The following is a 21,975-nucleotide window of genomic DNA, read 5'->3' as shown; positions in this document are numbered from 1 at the left end:
CTATGAGCCCGAAAACTTCGTTGTTGTTTATCCTTATCAAAATCTTAGTTATCCTTTCTTATAACTCCCAAATCTTAGTATCTCTTATTTATTTATTGAGCCACTTCACCCAGCCAATTGTTTTAATTTTTAGCTCCCACAAGTAAGTGAGAACACACACAGTTTGTCTTTCTGTGCCTCTTTGCTTTCACTTAATGTAATGATCACCAGTTCTATCCTAATAATGTTTTTGTTTTAAAAGCTATTTTGTCTGATGTTACCATAGTTGACCCAGCTTTCTTTTGGCAGTTTGCCTAATAAATCTTTTAACATCCTTTTACTTTCAGCTTTTATGGTTCTACCTTTAGGTGGGCCTCTTGTAAATGGCGTGGATTTTGTTTTTAATCCAGTATGGAAATACCTATGTCTTTTAGCTGGAAAATGTATTACCTTACTCGTCAGGCCTAAGTTAGTGTTTCCTCCAGAAAGGGTTTGCTTTGGCTTCTACTGGTAGCATCTAGGTTTCCTTTAGTGCCCTTGAAGGTCTTGGTGATTGTGGGGTAGCAGGCTCAGCTTCCTCACCTTGCTGGTGGCCCAAGGTTCAGTGTCCTTGCTGAAGTGCATTATTGGCAGCTGCTCTCAGGCCTACCTTGCCTTTCCCTAACTCTCCAGCCACAAGGATACCTTATTTGAGTGAGGGTGAAGTTTTTATCTCTTGGGCGATAAGGGATGCTTCAAGGAATATTTCCTTGCTTTTTCCATTTCTTCTCCTTCTCTGCTGTCCCTCTCCCTCTCCCTCTCCCTCTTCCCCCTTTCCTTCTCCCTTCTCCCCCTTCCCCTCTTCTTCTCCCCTCCTTTCCCCTCCCTGCCTCCTTTCCTCTCCTATCCAACACAAGGTTTCTCACTATGTTGCCCAGGCTGGCCTTGAACTACTGGGCTCAGGCAATCCTCCCCTCCGCCTCTGGAGTAACTGAGATTACAAGTGTGCACCACTGTGCCTGGTTTGTTTCTTATATAGCATATAGCTGTTCTGTTAAGGGAAGGGTCCCTCAGAGCCATAATATGACCTAATCAGCCATAATAGCACATGTGACAATCTTTTGTATTCCCTTTGTTTTGTTTTCTTTTCCATGGTACTTATCAGTATATGATATGTTGTAGACTTATTTATTGTCTTTCTCTTCTCACTAGAATGTAAACTCCATGAGGGCAAAGATTTTTCCCGTTTTTGTTTTCTGCTGCTTCTGTAGAATCTAAATCACTGCCTGTTACTTAGCATGTGATCAAACAATATTAGTTGAACGAATGAGGGTTGAGAAGATGATGTGAAAAGGCAATGCCGAGTCTTGAACTCTTACCTTCAAATGCTTTTGTGTTCCACTATGACCATTTTCACAGGTTAGGATGCCCTTACTTTTCCCTAGACTATTTTAGCCCACTTTAACTGGTCTCTTGTCTGTGTTTTTGTGGTTCATCCATTCTTTCCAATCCATCCTTCATGTGGCTACCAGACTTTCTTCCTAAATATAGAGATGATTATCTCACTGCCCTGTCTTGGCTTTGCCTATAAAATAAATTCCAATTTCTCTCTCTTTTTTTTTCTTTTTTTTTGAGACGGAGTTTCGCTCTTATTGCCCAGGCTGGAGTGCAGTGACGCAATCTTGGCTCACTGCAACCTCTGCCTCCCCGGGTCAAGTGATTCTCCTGCCTCAGCCTCCCAAGTAGCTGGGATTACAGGTGTGTGCCACCATGCCTGGCTAAATTTTTTTGTCTTTTAAGTAGAGATGGGGTTTTACCATGTTGGGCAGGCTGGTCTTGAACTCCTGACCTCAAGTGATCCACCCACCTCAGCCTCCCAAAGTGCTGGGATTATAGGCATGAGCCACTGCGCCCAGCCTCCAGTTTTTTTTTTTTAATGTGGTATTTTATTCCCAGTGTAGTTTTCCAGTTCCATTTCTGTACCAAACATTCACTGCTCTTGTCACATCAAAATATGTATAGGCTGTCAGTATGCCATGTCTGTGTTTTTATATGACCATGTCCTTATCTGTAGGATTCCATGAGTCTGAAAACTATTCTTGTTGTTGTTGTTGTTTATGCTTATCAAAATCTTAGTTATCCTTACTTAAAGTCATCCAGAGTCATCTTCCTAAAGACTATCCTGATGTTCAATGAAGAGAATCGTTCATTCCATGACATTTTTCTTTCTGTATTGGTACTTCTCATAATCTACCATCTGCCTTGTATTCTTTCTTTTTCCTTTTTCCTTTTTTTGAGACGGAGTCTCCTCTCTTGCCCAGGCTAGAATGCAGTGGCGTGATCTTGGCTTACTGCAACATCTACCTCCTGGGTTTAAGCAATTCTCCTGCCTCAGCCTCCTGAGTAGCTGGGAGCACAGGTGCACACCACCATGCCAGCTAATTTTTGTATTTTTAGTAGAGATGGAGTTTCACCATGTTGATAAGGCTGGTCTCCAACACCTGACCTCATGTGTTCTATCCACCTCAGCCTTCCAAAGTGCCTAGGATTACAGGTATGAGCCACCATACCCGGCCTCTGCCTTGTATTCTTAAAAGCTGTCTGTCATTTCCTACTGGATTTAAGCTCCTTAAAGTCAAGAGCTTCATGTTTTATTTCTTGTTGTTTCCTAAAGGTCTGAAGTATAACACTTTATGCCTAATGGATCTCTGGTAGTTTTTACTTTCTAGTATGGTGAACCAATCCCATCTCATGTTTTCATGTATCACACCCTCATGATAATAACTTTCAAATCCAAATCTTCCTCTTCTAACTCCTGTGGCTAGTATGACTTAGGCATCATACATTTCTCAAACTCTTTCATTTTATTTATTATTTTTTGAGACGGGGTCTCACTCTATTGCCCAGGCTCGAGTGTAGTGGCACGATCACAGCTCACTGTAGCCTTGACCTCCTGGGCTCAAGCAGTCCTCCCACCTCAGCCTCCCAAGTAGCTGGGACCACAGCATGTGCCACCATGCTTGGCTATTTTTTTTTAATTTTTTTTTTTTTAATAGAGACAGGGTGTCTCCATGTTGCCTAGGCTGGTCTCAAACTCTTGGGCTTAAACAATCCTCCTGCTTTGACTTCCCAAAGTGCTGGGATTACAGGTTTCAGCCACCATGCCTAGCCATTTTTCAAACTCAGTATATTGTCTCCTCTTTATTATTCCCTATGTTTAAACCATTACCTTTTATAACTTTAACTTTCTCCTCTAAAATGCTTCTCAGTCCATACCTCCCTCATCATTTCTGCTGACAAGACATTGGGCAGAACTCTTACCACCTCACACCCAGTTCCACTCACTCCTCCTCTCCTGTAACTTCACTGACTGTAATATAAAGGTCCAATTACTTCACTTGGCATTTAAGACTATCCAGAGTCTAGATTCATTCTACTACCCTCAACATAAGCCCTTTTAGGAATTTTTTCTTTTTTTTTTTTTTTGGAGACAAGGTTTTGCTCTGTCACCCAGGCTGGAGTGCAGTGGTGTAATCATGGCTCATGGGAGTTGCCTGGTAGCCTCAATCTCCTGGACTCAAGCAATCCTTCCACCTCAGCCTCCTGAGTAGCTGGTACTCCAGGTGCATGCCACCATGGGCTATTTTAAAATTTATTTGTAGAGACAGAATCTCACTATTTTGTGTTTTGCCCAGCCTGGCCTTGAACTCCTAGACTCAGGTGATCCTCCTGCCTTGGTCTCCTCGATAGCAGGTGTGAGCCATTGCACCTGACCCAGGTCAGACTTCTGTGTCTTATGCATAGCTGGTCATATCCTTTTTCCACCTCCTATGGTGTCCTTGCCCTTCCTCTGCTCTGCCATGATGGTTCCTGTTCATTTTCATGATCTGTCTAAGGGACACCATTCCCACGTCCATCCCCAGTGAACATTTCTCTTAACAATGAAATCTTTAATTCATCACTTCCTCCTTTGAAGTAGTTTTTTTTTTAGTGCTTATTGTTCATTGAAGCATTTTTAACAATCAGCAAATTAAAAGGGATCTTAAAAGTAATCCATTTTAATCTTGAACCCAAGACCTCAGTCTTCTCTAGAACTCATACACAGCACTAGTTTCTAATATTACACAATGCTTCTTAATTTTCTTTCTCTTTATGTAGTGAGCATCTGGAGGTTAGGAACTTGTTTTTTTTTTTAAATTTATTTATTGTTCTGGGGTACATGTGCAGATCATATCGGATTGTTGCATAGGTACAAACATGGCAAGGTGGTTTGCTGCCTCCATCCTCCCATCACCTATATCTGTTTTTACTGTGCTTTTGTTTTCTGTCTTAAAGCTTAGCATGGTTTTTATCCTTAGAAGATACTAAAAATACATTTGTTGATTGAATAAATGGATCCAGTAAGTTAAAAACACATAAATTTTCTCTCCAAAGACTTTACAAAGGAGACTAACTCACTCCCCCTTCCAAAGTCTGTCTCAACAGTTCCTCTGTTTCCAGGTGTCTACAGATAAGGGTGACTGAAATATGAAACATTTTCCCAAAATAAGATTATCTGCCTACTCATTTCTTTTTGTAGTTCTGTATTAGCCTTGGTTTTTATTTTCCTACATCTTGAAATTATATTTGGAATTTCATTCTTTTGCATGTATGATAGCTGATGCATGAATTTTAATAGAGTTGTTGAATGCTGATCGTGTTTTCCTGTGGTAGTTTAGAAATATTTAGGAAGGAATATTCCATTTGACTTATTTACACGAAGGCAATGATGTTGTGGTTTGAAAGTTTATATAAAATTTTTCAACCACATAAACTCTGGGCAGGTTTAAAAAATATTATTAGTTATTTCTATGGAGTGAATAGAAATGATAGCTTTAATTGCTTTGTAATTATTTGTATGATGTAATTTTGAAAATAAGGTGTGTTTCCATAGCAAGGATGTTTATATAAAGTTAGTGCTGACTTCAAGTATGTCAAATGCTTTAACTATGTAGAGGGTGCTTAATGTTTGATTTAGTTTTGATGAAAATATAGAAATGATACTTTTATATGATAAGAACTTTTCTCCATTTTAGAGCATGTCAAAAGAATAAACATAGTAATTTGAATGCTCTATTTTTATTTCTAGAAACCAGCAAATATCCTAGTAATGGGAGAAGGTCCTGAGAGAGGGAGAGTCAAAATAGGTAGGTAATTATTCCTAAAATAATTTATTTAAAAACTGAAGTTAACTGCAAAGATGGTTTCCCTTTTTAATGCCCTTAGGTAGTTAATTTTAAAATAACTTCCTCATAATATTTTTAGAAAAGATATTGGAAAATGTAGATAGATAGTCTGTAAAACTTCTAGGCTTTTTCCCAAAATAAGATTATTTAGTTCTAAGTTGAGGCATCACTGGAAATTGACAAGCAAGTTCACAAAAGCATTCATTCCCGCTATACAATAACCCAAGCCTGTGTTTATGTCACCACCACTGTCCTGCACAGCTGCCTTAAGTATAATCCTCTAAATCTTACCTCTGTTTCAGGTTTACCAAATATTCTCTCCCTGGATATTTTCCTTACCACTCTGAGCAAATACATTTAAACCTTCACAGGTTCTCCCTACTTCACCACACTTGGCCTGCACATCTTGAGCCAAGTACTAACATATCTTTTCCACATGGATATATATATTTACAACCTCTCTTAGCTGCCTCTCTTAGATTGCGGCACTGGCAGGAATCTTATTGTATATTAAGATTTCCTTTGTAATCATGAATGTTCTGAAAAAATCAGCATCATTTATACATCACTATGACATATTTGGGGAGAAGATGACCTAAGAAATGCTTTATTCTAATTTTTTTGTTAATTATTATTAGTATTATTATTTTTTCTTTTTGCCAGATCTTACAGTGATTTTTTTTTTTTTTTTTGGGGGGGGGACAGAGTCTCACTCTGTTGTCCAGGTTGGAATGGAATCATGTGATCTTGGCTCACTGCAACCTCTGCCTCCTGAGTTCAAGCAATTCTCCCTGCCTCAGCCTCCCAAGTAACTGGGACTACGGGTGCCTGCCACCAGGCCCAGCTAATTTTTTTTGTTTCTAGTAGAGATGGGGTTTCACCATGTTGGTCAGGCTGGTCTTGAACTCCTGACCTCAGGTGATTTGCCTGTCTCGGCCTCCCAAAGTGCTGGGATTAGAAGCATGAGCCATCATGCCCAGCCTAACATGGTATATTCTAATAGCAAAGAAACTGGGCTGATGAACAAATTTTATTTTATCATATTTCTAAAAAGCATTCAAAATTCTTTTGAATGAGGAGGTTGCAGTGAGCCAAGATCGCATCACTGCATTCCAGCTAGTGAGAGAGTGAGACTCCATTTCAAAAAAAAAAAAAAAAAAAAAGTACTATGCTAAAGGTGATGCAAAATTGTGCTCAGGTGACCCACTACAAATTCATGCTGCCCTATTTCAAGCCTGCCCTGCTGTTTGGTTTTCTACTTCTTCAGTTAACTCCCTAGCCCGGTTCCTGAAGAAGCTGTTCTAAATCAACTTCCTTTTATTTAAACACCTCTATCCTGAGTTAGCTGAGATTCTGATTCATTCAGAAATTTGGTGATGTTAATTAATAGCTGGTAGCTTTCCTTCTTTTCTCCCCCACCACTTCTACCACAGTTTCTCACTTGTCTCTATTTTTATTTTACTCTTGTACTCCTTTTCTTAGAGGCATTTATTGAGTTCCTACTTTTCACCAAATACAGGTGAAAGGGAGGATGGTCCCTTCTGTGAGATACAGTAAAATGAACAGTTTACTATACATCGCAATAGATGCTTTCATATGATACCTCATTTATTTTATTATTATTTTATACAACCACCCTCTGAAGATAAGGAAGTCTTACAGAGGTTGTAGCTTGCTCTGCCTTTCAAAGCTAGAACTTGAATTCCAAGTCCTGAGGCTCTTTCCCTACAAACATCCCTTCCCAGTGATAGCAGAGCAGTCTGGTGTGATCTCACTGACCTCCAGTGTTTGGCTGTACAGCACTGCCCTTGAAACAGCCTCAGTGAAAGAGAGACTTTTCCTCCTTAAGTCCTATCTTCTAGTGCCCTTCCTAGCTGCTAAATATCTTGCTACCTTACTTAAGCTCCTCATAGTACAGTATTGTCATTCTTCCCTCTCTAGTTTCTCTTTTTCACCTTTAAACCTTCATTGTCCTCTTCCCAATTTAAAATAAGTCTTATATCCATCTTGTTTTCTTTAGCATTTGTTCTATTCATTTCCCCCTTTGTTCCTCTACTTTTAGAACACATGATGTTCACTTTTTGGTTCCACTTGCTCTAATTGGTCATAATCTGGCCTCTAATTCCATCATTCTATTAAAAGTGCTCTCTGAAAGGACACCTGTGATCTCTACCTTACCAAATCAAGTGGGCTGTAGTCACCATTCTCCTTTACTGCAGTAAACCATTTGTTCTTCTGACAGTCTGGGTTTGAGGCTGCCTTCTCCCTTGGTCTGTGTGATATACCATAATTCCATTTTTCCACCTCCCACTTTTGCTGTGACTCTGCATTTTATTCATCCTTGCCTCTTACTCCTACTAACCTATTGTTTCAAGGCACTGATTTAGGACATGGCCTCCCTCTAAAATTACTTCTTTAGGAAATTGATAAGTTGTAGCCTCAGAATCTTAGATTTAAGATCTTGATACCAGATTCTAATCTCTCACCCTAGCTGAAGTCTTTATTTCTGTTTGGATGTCTTGCTGGTAACTTACCCTCCATTGTCCCAAACCAAATTCATCATAATCATCTTATATTCCCCTTGTTTGAACCATTGATCACATTTCTCCCAGAACCCAAATCTAATGTCTTCTCTTAATACTCCTTAACATAAAATTCTGTACTCTGGCCAGGTCAGTTAGTTACTTTACTATTATGAGTTTTAAGATTGTAATTTTACCAACATTAGGGATAAAACCAGGGCTAAAAGTAAGCAATAATTAATGATAAAGATCTAGTGGACAATCAAGATAGTTTATTAGATGGCTTTTAAATTTTGTTTTAATAGCCACTATTTTTTTTAAACATTAGTAATACTGATGCCTTGCCTAATGCTTTGATGTAGTTCTTTTTTGGCTTAAAAGAAAAGGATAGTTGGGCCGGGCGCGGTGGCTCACGCCTGTAATCGCAGCACTTTGGGAGGTTGAGGCGGGTGGACCATGAGGTCAAGAGATCAAGACCATCCTGGCCAACATGGTGAAACCCTGCCTCTACCAAAAATACAAAAATTAGCTGGGCATCATGGCGTGCACCTGTTGGCTGAAGCAGGAGAATCGCTTGCCTGGGAGGCAGTGGTTTCAGTAAGCCACTCCAGTCTGGCAACAGAGCGAGACTCTGGGGTAGGGGTGGGGGAGGATGGATAGTTGAATGGAAAACGCATTGTGCCCTTTGCTGTATCTGTACCTTCCCATTCTCAGCAACCTAAAAACTTCCCAAATCTTACCAAAAATGCTTATTGCCTTCCTTTTTTGCTATTCAAAACAATTCATCCTTCAGGATCCAGCCCAAGTTCCACTTTCAATTTAGTCCACTTTTACAAATGTTTATTATACATTGTTCCAGGTAACATCATAAAGGAGAAATAGACCTTCCCCCATGGGACTCAGCTTCTAGTAGAAACCAGTAACAACTTCCTTTATTTTCACAGCAGTTATCACATTTTTGCCTTTATCTACTCTGTATATTTTGTTATCTTACCTTCAGGTAAGCTCCTTAGTGGTAAACCTTGTTTGTTGCTGCTTTTCATCATTTGATACTAATTAGCACCCACACCAGAATTTTGCTACCCTTATCCATGGACTGGAACAATTACATCTGTTAGTAAATTTAGAAAGTTAACTGTTAGAGTAATCTTTAAGCTAATTACCTTTTGTCTAAATTAGTAATTATTTGAAAAGTAGTTTGAAACTCTTTTAAAGTTCATACAAAAGACAGGAATTGTTTTTGAAAGTATTTGTTTTTTTCCTTCTGGCCTTGATTTCATCTGAAAGTGAATAGATGAGGTTCAGGTAAAACTAAGGAGGTAGAGAATAAGGGGAGAAATATCGGCTTTAGCTGACTTCACTTCAAAATGTTTTTCAGTGGATGAAACAGCATTCCATCATATTACTTTGTCATCAACAACAGTCAGCATCTATTAAATGTATAAAACAGTGCCTTGAATATTGTGTAATATTGTAGAATAATAGGTATAATATTGGTAGAATGAACTTAAATATTTTTGTTTGTTATAGGGAAATGTAGTTTAAAAAGAGTAGACATCAGCACATAGGCTTCCTTTAGATAGCTTTAGTTTTTAAGAGCTGGATACTCCAAAGCATTCTCCAAAAAATCTTACAAATTATTCAAAATCCAAAGAAACAAATCACTATAGGCCGGGTGCAGTGGCTCATGCCTGTAATCCCAGCACTTTGGGAGGCTGAGGCAGGCAGAACACTTGAGGTCAGGAGTTTGTGACCAGCATGGCCAACATGGTGAAATCCCGTCTCTGCTAAAAATACAAAAATTAGCCAGTAGTGGTGGCGCACCACCTGTAATCCCAGCTACTCAGGAGGCTGAGGCAGGAGAATTGCTTAAACCTGGGAGGTAGAGGTTGCAGTGAGCCAAGATCACGCCACGGCACTCTAGCCTGGGCAACAGAGTGAGACTCTATCTCAAACAAAACAAAACAAAACAAAAACCCAAATCACTATAAGTTAAAAAGACTTTTTGCCTATTCTGCTTATGTAAATGTAAAATTTTAATGTGTGTTATATCATAGCATATTAGTTTTAAGATTAAATGACACTCTCTGGTTGTAACTTTTATGTGCATTTATGCATTTTATAGTATATTGGGGCCCCTTATACAATCAAAATTTGCTATTATATCATGTATTCAAATTATAGAGGCTTATCATTCTTGTGAATTTGCCTTGGTGACTTGCATTTATCATATGTAAAATTTGTTGGATGTCAGATTTAGTAGTTAAGAAGGTAACTCCTAAATTACAACATGGTTTTTGTTTGCGTGCTGGCATCTTTATTTACTATCCCTGTGACCATAGGCAAGTCATTTAACTTCTTTGGACTTTAGATTCTTCATCTCTGAAATAGGGAGAAAAATACTGATTAAACCAGTGTTCTTATGAGGATTCAATGAGGTGAAATATGATGTATGTGAAAGCCATTTGTAAACTGCAAAGGACTTTCTAGATCAAAGGTGTTCGTTACTGATGATATCTTAAGAAAATTAGTTTCCAGGATCTTAGTGCAGTAGTAGTGGTTTTTTTTTTCTTTCTAATTTTGTATACCCATAATATTTCAATTGATTAGCTTTGGTTTAGACCTTTGTTAGATGCTGAATTACAGCCAGTTATCTTTTGTGTGTTCTGTGTATGTCCTTGAAAACATGCATGTGATGTGCTGATTACCATTCAGCACCTGGCTCTCTGGAGCAAGAAAAGTCCCAATTTGTTGCATTTGCTGCATGTTGTAGATACTCCTTCCATAGCCAATTCCAAATCACCAGTATGCTGTCATTGAATGCAGAATTGAGAAGAGATATGTACAAATGAGCTCTTGTGAGTTCGTTGGATCTGGCTGCAGCACATACTGAACTAAGACATAGTCAAGTTTTATGTCTTACTGAAGACATGAAAGCACACAGAGGGTGTATTAATCAGGGAGACTTTGGGACTATTTTTGTCATTTTTTAGATTTATAAGCACACAGAAGTCATTATTAATCAGGGAGATTTTTTGACTATTTTAGATCTCAAAAAACAAGAATGTTTTTGTAACTGTGTCTTAAAGCCAGGAATCTGAAGTCAGACCTGGATTCTAATTCTGACCCTGCACTTAGTAGCTCTGTGACCTTGGACAAATCAGAATATCTTTATTGGGGGACGGGGGACAGTGTCTCACTCTGTTGCCCAGGCTGGAGTGCAGTGGCACAATCTCGGCTCACTGCAACCTCTGCCTCCTGGATTCAAGTGATTCTTCTGCCTCAGCCTCCCAAGTAACTGGGAATACAGGCATGCACCACCATGCCTAGCTAATTTTTGTATTTTTTAGTAAAGGTGGGGTTTCACCATGATGGCCAGGCTGGTTTAGAACTCCTGACCTCAGGTGATCCTACCTTCGCCTCCCAAAGTGCTGGGATTACAGGCATGAGCCACTGCGCCAGCCCAGAATATCTTTAAGGTTCAATTTTTTCATCAGTAAAACAAGTGCAATAATAGTATCTACTTCTGAAGGTAGGTAATAAAGGTAAATGAAGCAATTCCTTTCTGGTACCTGGTATAGACCTTTTTTTAAAAAGGGAAGAAAAGGATTGCTTTATAAGGTCAGCAGCTATTGTTGTCAACCCTGCATGGTTCTAATAGCATGTCAAACTGAATTTTACACTTGGTCTTAGCCAAAAAGCTGAGAAACGATCAAACTGAATTTTATGTTAATTTATTTTATTTTTTAGCTGACATGGGTTTTGCCAGATTATTCAATTCTCCTCTAAAGCCACTAGCGGATTTGGATCCAGTAGTTGTGACATTTTGGTATCGGGCTCCAGAACTTTTGCTTGGTGCAAGGCATTATACAAAGGCCATTGGTAAGTTGGTCTAAAATAATTTACTATCTTGGCATCTAATGATCATAACTGTAAAATGGTGTAATAAAGCTACTTGATAAAAACCATTTTATACATTTTTGTAAAAGTCCTATTGTCTTCTATATTCCTAGATTTCTGGTAGATTTGGATTCTTAACTGTATAGGAGAATATGGTTATTTTAAAAGAAGAAAGCACTTTTTTTCAGATAATAGAGGTGTCAGTATTTGATCCTGTTGGGTTGCTATGGAAACAATAACATGCACATTTTACTTTGTACTTAGTAGCTATTGATCAGAAGAACTGGAGAGAAGTTTAGAGTTGTTTTCTTCACAACATGAAAAACAAAAACAGGAGTAGCACAGTATTGGAAAGAACTCCTTCTATTTGGGGAAAAGTTAGTCACATCCTTTCCTAAGCAAGAAGCAATATGACTAATCTTTCTCTCTTGCCATTACAGTTATGAGAATAGCAGTTTTTCCATTAAGGTAGGAAATAGAGTCTGGGTAGATTAGCTGTGCTCAGCATCTTGCCATCTCATCAAGTTAAAAAAAACTGAGTAAGAAAATCTGTTATAAACATATTCTCTGTAGGATTTAAAGTCTGCTTCAGAACAGTGGCTTCAGGGATTTGCTGAATACTGGTCACTGCAGTATCCTCAGAGGGCCCAGATGTGAATGGAGTCAGTAGGAGCTGGCCCTCCTCAAACCTAGATATTTCTTTAAAGGAAGGAAAAGGAGAGAGTAGGGGAGAGTACACTGTAGCTGTTAAAAGGGCTGGTTCTACAAGGTATCCAAATTTCCTAAGTATATTTCTTTAAATTTTCCTTTTATTGAATTTTCTGTTTACTGATATTAGCCTCATATCAGTTTTGGCTACCTTTAGCTGCTTTTGTTGGATTCTATTTAATAAAGGCACTGCATGTATAAAATTATTAAAAATAGACAAGCATAATCCTTTCTCTGCTAAAAAAGCTTATGAAAGCCAGGCGTGGTAGCTCACGCCTATAATCCCAGCACTTTGGGAAGCCGAGGTGGGTGGATTACAAGGTCAAGAGATCGAGACCATCCTGGTCAACAAGGTGAAACACCGTCTCTACTAAAAAATACAAAAATTAGCTGGGCATGGTGGTGCACGCCTGTAGTCCCAGCTACTCGGGAGGCTGAGGCAGGAGAATTGCTTGAACCCAGGAGGCGGAGGTTGTGGTGAGCCGAGATTGCGCCACTGCACTCCACCCTGGGTAGCAACAGGGAAACTCCGTCTCAAAAAAAAAAAAAATCTTATGAAAAACCTGGTGACCCCTCAAAAGCTACAAAGGAAATTCTCACCTTTGGAAAGATTAGACTGATAATTAGCCTACTCATGGGTTAAAAAAAAACAAACAAAAAATAGAGTAAGTCCTCATTCATCAAGACGTCTGCTTTCTGCAAAACTCAGACACCAGAACACATTTAGTTGTTGCTCAGGGACTAAGACTCCAGCCCAATGCTGGAATATTATAAATAATTGATAAATACTGCTGAATAGTTTTGTTAAATTAGTGAAAAAGCCTCTGCATAGACTGGTATGTGTTTGACAGTGGAGGAATGTGAGACTGACATCAGACCCTTACCTGTGCAGCTGGGCCTCTGGTAAGACAGCAGATCAGAGGTTGCCAAGGCCAGGCTGTCATCAGTGGACATGGCAGCTGTCTGCAAAGGGTGAGGAAAGAACTACAGACAGCAAATGGAAGGGATGGGTGACCCTGAGAGTGAGGAGCTAAAATCAGAGCCTGCCTGTTTACATTCCAGCCAGTGACTTTTACTACGGAGCTGTATTTTTGAGACTTTTAGAATTGTTAGTTTGTTTTTTCTGTTGTCTAGGTCTCTCCTTACCCACTATTGAAAAGAGTCAAGTCCCTTAGACAATCTCAGAAGGAACCAGAGGATAGGAAGAGACTGAAAGTAAGCCAGGGAAGGGGAGAGTGTTAGTTGAAGGGAACAGGTGGTGCCTTAGAATAGGTTAATGATGGATAACCCAGGGCACAAGGAAGGGAGACTAGGATGCAATCTCTGTAGAAATCCATATGCCTTAGGCTTAATCCAAACACTAGGACAGTCTATATCTAGAAGGAGATTTCCATTAGGAAAAGGCACATTCAGTCAAAACCTTCTGTTAAGCTAAATGACTCCCACCAATGTCTGTCCCTCTCTCAGGAATCTAACACAGCAGGTCCGTGCCATTAGGTAGGTGATTCTATGCGTGACCCGTATCATATTCTTTGAGAGCCCACACTTTGAGAAGCACAGTTTTATGAATATTTTCTGATTAAATTTCTCTTGTTTAAATGAAAATAGATATGGTTTTTTTTTTTTTTTGAAATAAATGTAATTGGGTATGAATTGAAAACCAATTATATTTCTTATTTCCTCAGGGTAAGGAAAAATGAAATTGAATTTCAACCAGCTTGTAACTTACTTGCTCAGTAAATGAAATTTGCCACTTAAAGATAAAAACATAATCACTGATTTCTAATTTTAGTCAATTCCCAGTTATTCATTCTGGATAGAAGGTAGGAGAAAGTTAAGACAGAGAGAAAGAATAATCCCCAAATCAGTTACCTTAGGGCTTCAAATATATTAATAGCAAATATTTATAAGTACATACTTATTCACTCTTTCATACTCTTCTCTATACATGGTCCACGTTAGAAGTGAGTACTTTGGTACTTTGGGCCGGGTGTGGTGGCTCATGCCTGTAATCCCAGCACTTTGGGAGGCCGAGGTGGGCAGATCACTTGAGGTCAGGAATTCAAGACCAGCCTGGCCAACATGGTGAATCCTGGTCTGTATTAAAAATACAAAAATTAGCCAGGTGTGGCTGTGCACACCTGTAATGCTAGCTACTCAGGAGGGTGATGTGAGAATTGCTTGAACGTGGGAGGCAGAGGTTGCAGTGAACCGAGATCGCACCATTGCACTCCAGCCTGGGCAACAGGGCAAGACTCTGTCTCAAAAAAAAAAAAAGGAAAGAAAGAAAGAAATGAGTACTTGGATTCAGAGCACAGAAAAAAGAGCATTTGATTATTTGCTAATCAGTGGAGGTTTATGGATTGACATTTAGTTGGGGAGGGGAGTGGCAGTGATGATGGCAGCAGTGTTGGGGGTATGTGTGTCAGGAGAATAAGCCATTGATAGAGGAAAGAGACCTGAAAAGTAGCTACAAATGCTGCAGGAGCCAGGTGGCCATTTGAAATTTTAGGCTAATAGGAGGCAGAAAACCCTCAAATTTACTGCCACCTACTATCTGAGTTTCTTATCTTAGCAGTTCACTGGGAATTCAAGACCCTGGCTCTTGTCCTTTGAATGGAAGACAAGCCAGGAATTGACATGACCAGGCACATGCAGTAGTAGTTCTGGTGGACTGCATAGTAGAGGCAGCAATGAGGAGGAGAGATGGGACCATCAGAGGCAGCCAGAGCAGGGAGAAGAGTGACAACCAACATGATGTGGGAGGGAGAGAAGAATTCAGAAGTGGACATTGAGCAGTATTATTACTCTACTCTGTAGTTAGTGATGGATGTTCATAATGATGATGACCTTGCTGCAGCATTAAGGAGGATTATGTTGTGTTTTAAAGCCTCTTTTGGTGGTGGGCGATGGTGTAATTAAAAGCATGGCTATTGAAGGAATATATTTCTATTATCCAGAAGGCTAAATTATGTGGAAGGAAACCGTACCTGAATATGGTCAAATAAGGCATTACTGTATGGATTTTCCCATTTGGCAGTTTGTTTTAGGAGAGAGCATTCTGATAAGTCTTCTAGCTAATGGATATACAGTAGTCCCCTCTTACCCACTGGGAATATGTTCCAAGACCCCCAGGGGATGCCTGAAACTGCAGATAGCACCGAACCCTGTGTTACTATGTTTTTTTCATCTTATAACCCAGACAGCCACTAAGTGACTAACTAGCAGCTAGTGAGTATACAGTGTGGATGAACAGAGGGATGATTCACATCCTGGGAAGATGAGAGGATGGCATGAGATTTCAGCACACTGCTTAGAATGGAACACAACTTAAAATTTATAAATTGTTTATTTCTGGAATTTTTCATTTAATATTTTCGAACTGCAGTGCTGGGTAACTGAAACTGGAGGGCGAAAACTTGGATGAAGAAGGACTATTGTAATTAACCTTTTTCCTTGTTTAGCTTATCGATGAATGTGTTTCCCATATTTAACAGGCTACTAAAACACGGTACTTTTTTATGCTATACCATAGGTTTTATTTTTGTTTTGTTTTTTCCCCGTGATGGTGTTTTGCTCTATCACCCAGGCTGGAGTGCAGTGGTACGTGATCTTGGCTCACTGCAACCTCCGACACCCAGGTTCAAGTGATTCTCCTGGTTCAGCCTCCCAAGTAACTGGGACTACAGGCTTGTGTCACCACACCTGGCTAATTTTTGTGGTTTTAGTAGAGATGGGGTTTCATCATATTGGCCAGGATGATCCCGAACTCCTGGCCTCAAGCAATCTACCCGCCTTGGCCTTCCAAAGTGCTGGGATTACAGGTGTGAGCCATTGTGCCTGGCCTATACCATAGTTTTTGAATTATTATATGCATACACACACACACACACACACACACACACACACACACACTTTAAGTTTTTTAATTTTTTTTTTTTTGAGATGGAGTTTCTTGTTGCCCAGGCTGGATTGCAGTGGCACAATCTCATCTCACTGCAACCTCTGCCTCTTGGGGTCAAGTGTTTCTCCTACCTCCTACCTCAGCCTCCCAAGTGGCTGGATTACAGGCATGTGCCACCACGCCCAACTAATTTTGTATTTTTAGTAGAGACGGGGTTTTACCATGTGGGTTAGGCTGGTCTGGAACTCCTGACCTCAAGTGATCCACCCACCTCGGCCTCCCAAAGTGTTGGGATTACAGGCGTGAGCCACTGTGCCTGGCCTGTCTTTTATTTTAAAAATATTTACTAAATGGCATTTAAGTAGGCAAGTATGAATATGCATTTCACAAAAGTTAATTCACTTATACATTTGGCAAAGCACTGTTAATATAATATTGAATCTCAGAATATAAGCTTCAGTCTTTCAATGTGTAAAACTTAATAGAATAATCTATAACTAGTGATTTAAAATAGTTAATAAAACTTCTAAAGGTGCCTAACTATCCTGAGGTGTGGGGTGGTTGTGGGGCAACATATAAGTGAATATATTTAAATAAGAGCTATGTCTGCTGGTGTCGTGCAGTGGTGTGTGTATATATATATATAATGTATGAGCTTCTATATAACATATATTAACATATAATATGACATGTATATTCTATTTTTATATATATTATTTATGAGGTTCTAGACCAATTTGGTGAAAAAACAAGCTGGTAGTCTTTGAGACAAAATTTTTTTCCCTCAATTCTTTTTATTTTATATATTTTTTGAGATGGAGTCTCACTCTATTGCCCAGGCTGGAGTACAGTGGCATGATCCCGGCTCACTGCAACCTCTGCCTCCCAGGTTCAAGCAATTCTCCAGCATCTGCCTCCTGAGTAGCTGGGACTACAGGCATGTGCCACCATGCATGGCTAATTTTTTGTATTTTTAGTAAAGACATGGTTTTACCATGTTGGTCAGACTGGTCTCGAACTCCTGACCTCAAGTGATCCACCCATCCCAGCCTCCCAAAGTGCTGGGATTACAGGTGTGAACCACTGCACCCAGCCTCCCTAATTCTTTTATGTGGTCTGTATTGTGTGTCTAGACTCAAAATATTCTGCTCTATCATTATATGTTGGATGGCTTTAAAAGAATTACATCACCATGTCTGATGATGATATTGTTTCGGTATATCAGATCTAAGTATTATGCCAGGTATTAGATTATCAATTGAATACTTTAATGATTAAATTATTCACAGTGGTTAGACATGGTGAGACCTTGTCTCTACAAAACAGTTAAAAAAAAAATTAGTCAGGTATGGTGGCACACATCAATAGTCTCAGCTACTCTGGAGGCTGAGGCAGGAGGATTGCACCCAGGAGGTCAAGGCTTCAGAGAGCCATGGTTACACCATGGTACTCTAGCCTGGGTGACAGAAACCCCAACAACAACAACAACAAGTGGTTAGAAAGACCTTTGCCTAAATCTAAAGAATTCATTGCTTGCTAAATTGACTTTTCCTATTTATCATCATCAGAAAATTTACAAATAAATGTAAATTTTTTTTTTTTTTTTGGCTTTCAATCTGTTACATGATGATATAGCTATTTCATATGTGTATAGATATACACACACACATACATATACATATACACATACATATATATGTCAGTATACAAAGTACAATAATGTTTTCTTAATGCACTTATTGTACTTTTATATTGATTTACTGAAAAGTATTTTTATAAGTAGGCTGGGGTTATATCTAGGAATTATAACCAAGGAAATATATACAAAATCTTGTTTATCTTCCTTCGTAGATATTTGGGCAATAGGTTGTATATTTGCTGAATTGTTGACTTCAGAACCTATTTTTCACTGTCGTCAGGAAGATATAAAAACAAGCAATCCCTTCCATCACGATCAACTGGATCGGATATTTAGTGTCATGGGATTTCCTGCAGGTAATTTATTTTCCTTTTTAAAGTCATATTTTGAGTCATACTTCAAAATCATTTCTTCTCATAAGCATATTTTAATGTATAGTTTTAAGCTAAAATAATTAGACTTTAAATTAACACATTTTTTTCTAAAATATTTCATTGTTTTTGTAAGACAAAGACTGGGAAGATATTAGAAAGATGCCAGAATATCCCACACTTCAAAAAGACTTTAGAAGAACAACGTGAGTAATTCCACATTATCTTAGTCTTTTTGTGCTGCTATAAAAAATACCTTAGGCTGTGTAATTTATAAACAACAGAAGTTTGTTTTTTCCCAGTTCTTAAGGCTGGGAAGTCCAAGATCAAGGCACCAGCATGTTTGGTATCTCTTGAGGGTTGTTTTCTGCTTCTAAGGTGGCTTCTTGTTGCTGTTTCCTCACGTGGTGGAAGGTCGAAGGGCAAAAAGGGGCAGATGCTGTGTGATGCCTCTTTTACAAGGCAATAATCCCACTCATGAAAGCAAAGCCCTCAATTTTGGAAGGACTCATCTTCTAATACTGTTAAATTGGGAATTAAGTTTCAACATGAATTTTGGAGGGGACATAAACATTAAAACCATAGTGCATGTTTGTTATAGGCAGGAATTTCAATGGGAATATTTAAATTAATCTTTTCAAAAAACAGATGTAGATTATTATTTAAACTAGAAACCAAGATTTTAGCATATTAATTATGCCTGTGATTTAAAGAAAATACTCCAGATACTGTTAACATATATATAGTTCAGGTTGAGGCTGCAGTATTAAAAACTTAAGAATTTAAGGATCAGTAGGTAGTTTATATCTGTTATGTTTTAGAATGAATAGAGGTCTCAATTCAAGGCCACAGCTGTGATTTCATCTTTATTTGAGTGATGGCTGGTGACTGACAGTCTGAACTAGGAAACCTGGAAGAACACATGCCTGGAATATGAGTAAAACAAACTGATGAAGGCATTTACTTTGAGCAAAAATGAGATTAAGGGTGATGGCAGGTGAGGAGTTTGTTATAAGTAGGCACCCCTGCGGAAAATGGTGGAGGAGGTTCTCTATGGGCAACTTACCAGGAAAATTTCAAGACACGATGGCTTATAGGAACAAAAGCAGACATCATAAAGAGAAGTAGAGAATGGCATTGATCATTTCTAGCCCCTTGTTCTCACAATCCTTGGTGGGGTTCTTTGCCTCTATCCATTTCTTAAGGATAGTGCTGATATCAGTGCTCTATCCTGGGCTCTCTTCTCACTCTAGAGATTTTCCCAGGCAGACTCCATGGTTTTGATGGCCACAATTTACCATCAATTATGTGGATAACTCCCATTATGTGTCTTACTCAGTTCAGTTCACTTTTCCAAGTTTCAAAATCATTTATCTAATTGCCTTGTGGAATTCCAAACTGAATGTTCTATAAATTCTTTAAATTAAACATCCAAAACCAAACTGGCTATTTTCATTTAACATTTTATTGTACCCTTGCCAGCAAGGTACAACCCATCAGGGTGGTGCCAGCAAGGGTACAATAAAATGGACATTCTGGCCAGGCACAGTGGCTCACTCACACCTGTAATCCCCACACTCTGAGAGGCTGAGGTGGAAGGATCCCTTGATCCCAGGAGTTTGATACCTGCCTGGGTAGCATAGTTAGATCCTATCTCTATTTTTATTTAAAAAAAATTATTACTCATATGCTACTGGTGAGGATGAGTACTTCTCAGACTTCATTGTACCTACGAATCACCTGGAGACCTTGTTAAAAATGTAGATTCTGAGTCAGAATCAGGGGTAAGGACTAAGAATCCTCATTTCTAATATAGGTTCTCAGGTGATGCTCAGATCGCTGGTAAGGGCTACATTTGTGTGGCGAGATTCTAGAGCACCTAAAAAGGGCTTTAAAATGTGCATGCCCTTTGACCTGATGATTCCTGGAATTTATCCTGTGGAAGTAATCAGAGTGGCCACAAATAGCTGAGTACTTATTATATACCAGGGTGGTGCTAAACACTTTACCTACATTTTTTCATATAATCTTCATAGCAAATCTATAGGGTAGGTATAATTACAATGTCCACTTTTCACATTCATAACCTAAGGCTTTGATAGAGGTGAACTAACTTGCACAAGATCACACAATTGGTAAATGACTGAGTCAGGGTCTAGTAGGGATCTGAGTCTCACCTGCTAGAATATCAGCTCCCTGCCATGCACATCAGGTTTAGCTACAAGGACTTGTATGCCATAGCTCTTAGAAACAAGTAATACCCGTACCAGTAGGAGATAGGCAGCCACTCAACAGTAAATTTGAAGAGTATTTGACAGGGCAGAATGTTTATGGAACAATATTAAAGAGAAAGCTAAGCCAATTTTTATAGTAGTATTCCAATTTTATGAAAAAAGCAAAACAATCTATGTTTATACCATGTATGTATAGGCGCACACACACACTCACACACACACACACACCACACCAAAGGGACATTATAAAAATTTTGTCAGTGGTTTCTTGTCACAGTGGCTTGTGAGTGATTCTAATTTTCTTCCTTATACTTTCTGTATTCTGTAATTCTTTTTATCATGAAACATGTTACCTATTTTTAGACCTTTTAATTTGAAATATTTCATATGTAGGAAAGAATATATAATGAAAAAAGACATAGTGTATTTAGAATAATAAAATGAATACCCTTTGCTCACCTCTGAACCTAAGAATTAGAGCATTACTAAGGTTACTGAAGTACCTGTATGCCCCACCTCCCTAGCCACATTCCTCCCAGAGGGTAGACTCTGAGTGTTCTGCATTTGGGTTTGTCATCCCACAATTTTTATGATAGTTCTAGTTCACATGTATGTATCTCTAAAAATTCCTCTTCAGTTTATTGTCCTTCGGCTTTTTATAAATGGTAACATAGTATGTACTTTCTTCTGCAACTTGCTCTTTCTCATCACTCAACCTTACATATTCATTTTTACTGTTGCGGAACATTCCATTCTGTGAGTATATAAAACTGTACCCATTCTTCAGTTAATGGTCATTTGGGTTATCTACATTTTTGTTTGTTTGTTAGTTTTTCTGCCATTACTAAAAGGCTGCTAAGAATATTCTTATCCATGTATCCTGATTTACATGTACAGAAGCATCTCTTAGGCTCAGCTATGTGCCTAGAAATGGAGTTGCTAGGTATAGGCTATACACATTTTCAACACTAATGCATAACTGTTTTCCAAAGGCATTGTATAAACTCTCATGTGTGTGTGACAGTTCCTACTTCTTCACACATTTGCTAATATTTGGCAATGTATTCCTCCTTAATTAGAAACAACAATGGCTTACACACATACCTTATAGGAAAACCCATCTTGAAGCTTATCATTAAAAAAATAGCAATTGGATGAGTGTTCCTAGTGATGTGTGACTGTGTGTGTCCTTGCAGGTATGCCAACAGTAGCCTCATAAAGTACATGGAGAAACACAAGGTCAAGCCTGACAGCAAAGTGTTCCTCTTGGTAGGTGCTTCTCTCCCAGACTGAAATCTGATCCTTGGTGCAACTCTTGCCTTCTCCAATTTACTTAGCTATTCCTCCTCTTTAGAAACTAAAGAAATTGGTGGATACTGGGGCAAAATTAAACATTTTTTTGTTATGATGTCACCCTTAACTTTCAGCATTAACTTTTTAAATGATTTATCAGCAGAAAATGAACTTTAAAATGGCTTTAATCCTGATGATTTCTGCCAGTTTTACATAAAAGT

At 38.8% G+C, this 21,975-nt stretch overlaps 1 protein-coding gene across 8 annotated transcripts in view; it reads left to right on the top strand.

Annotated features, from left to right (window-relative positions):
* Positions 1–21,975, top strand: part of CDK19 (cyclin dependent kinase 19) — a 211,267-nt gene that overhangs the window by 177,350 nt on the left and 11,942 nt on the right. For all 8 annotated transcript variants that reach the window (XM_054254329.2, XM_035296518.3, XM_054254330.2 and 5 more), the window contains 5 exons: positions 5,087–5,144; positions 11,456–11,587; positions 18,069–18,212; positions 18,364–18,433; positions 21,658–21,730. In XM_054254329.2, the coding sequence (XP_054110304.1) occupies positions 5,087–5,144; positions 11,456–11,587; positions 18,069–18,212; positions 18,364–18,433; positions 21,658–21,730 (477 nt within the window). The remainder of the gene's footprint in view (positions 1–5,086; positions 5,145–11,455; positions 11,588–18,068; positions 18,213–18,363; positions 18,434–21,657; positions 21,731–21,975) is intronic.

The sequence above is a fragment of the Callithrix jacchus genome, chromosome 4, assembly GCF_049354715.1.
Source record: "Callithrix jacchus isolate 240 chromosome 4, calJac240_pri, whole genome shotgun sequence".
Lineage (NCBI taxonomy): Eukaryota > Metazoa > Chordata > Mammalia > Primates > Cebidae > Callithrix > Callithrix jacchus.
This window is presented reverse-complemented; position numbering and strand designations above follow the sequence as displayed.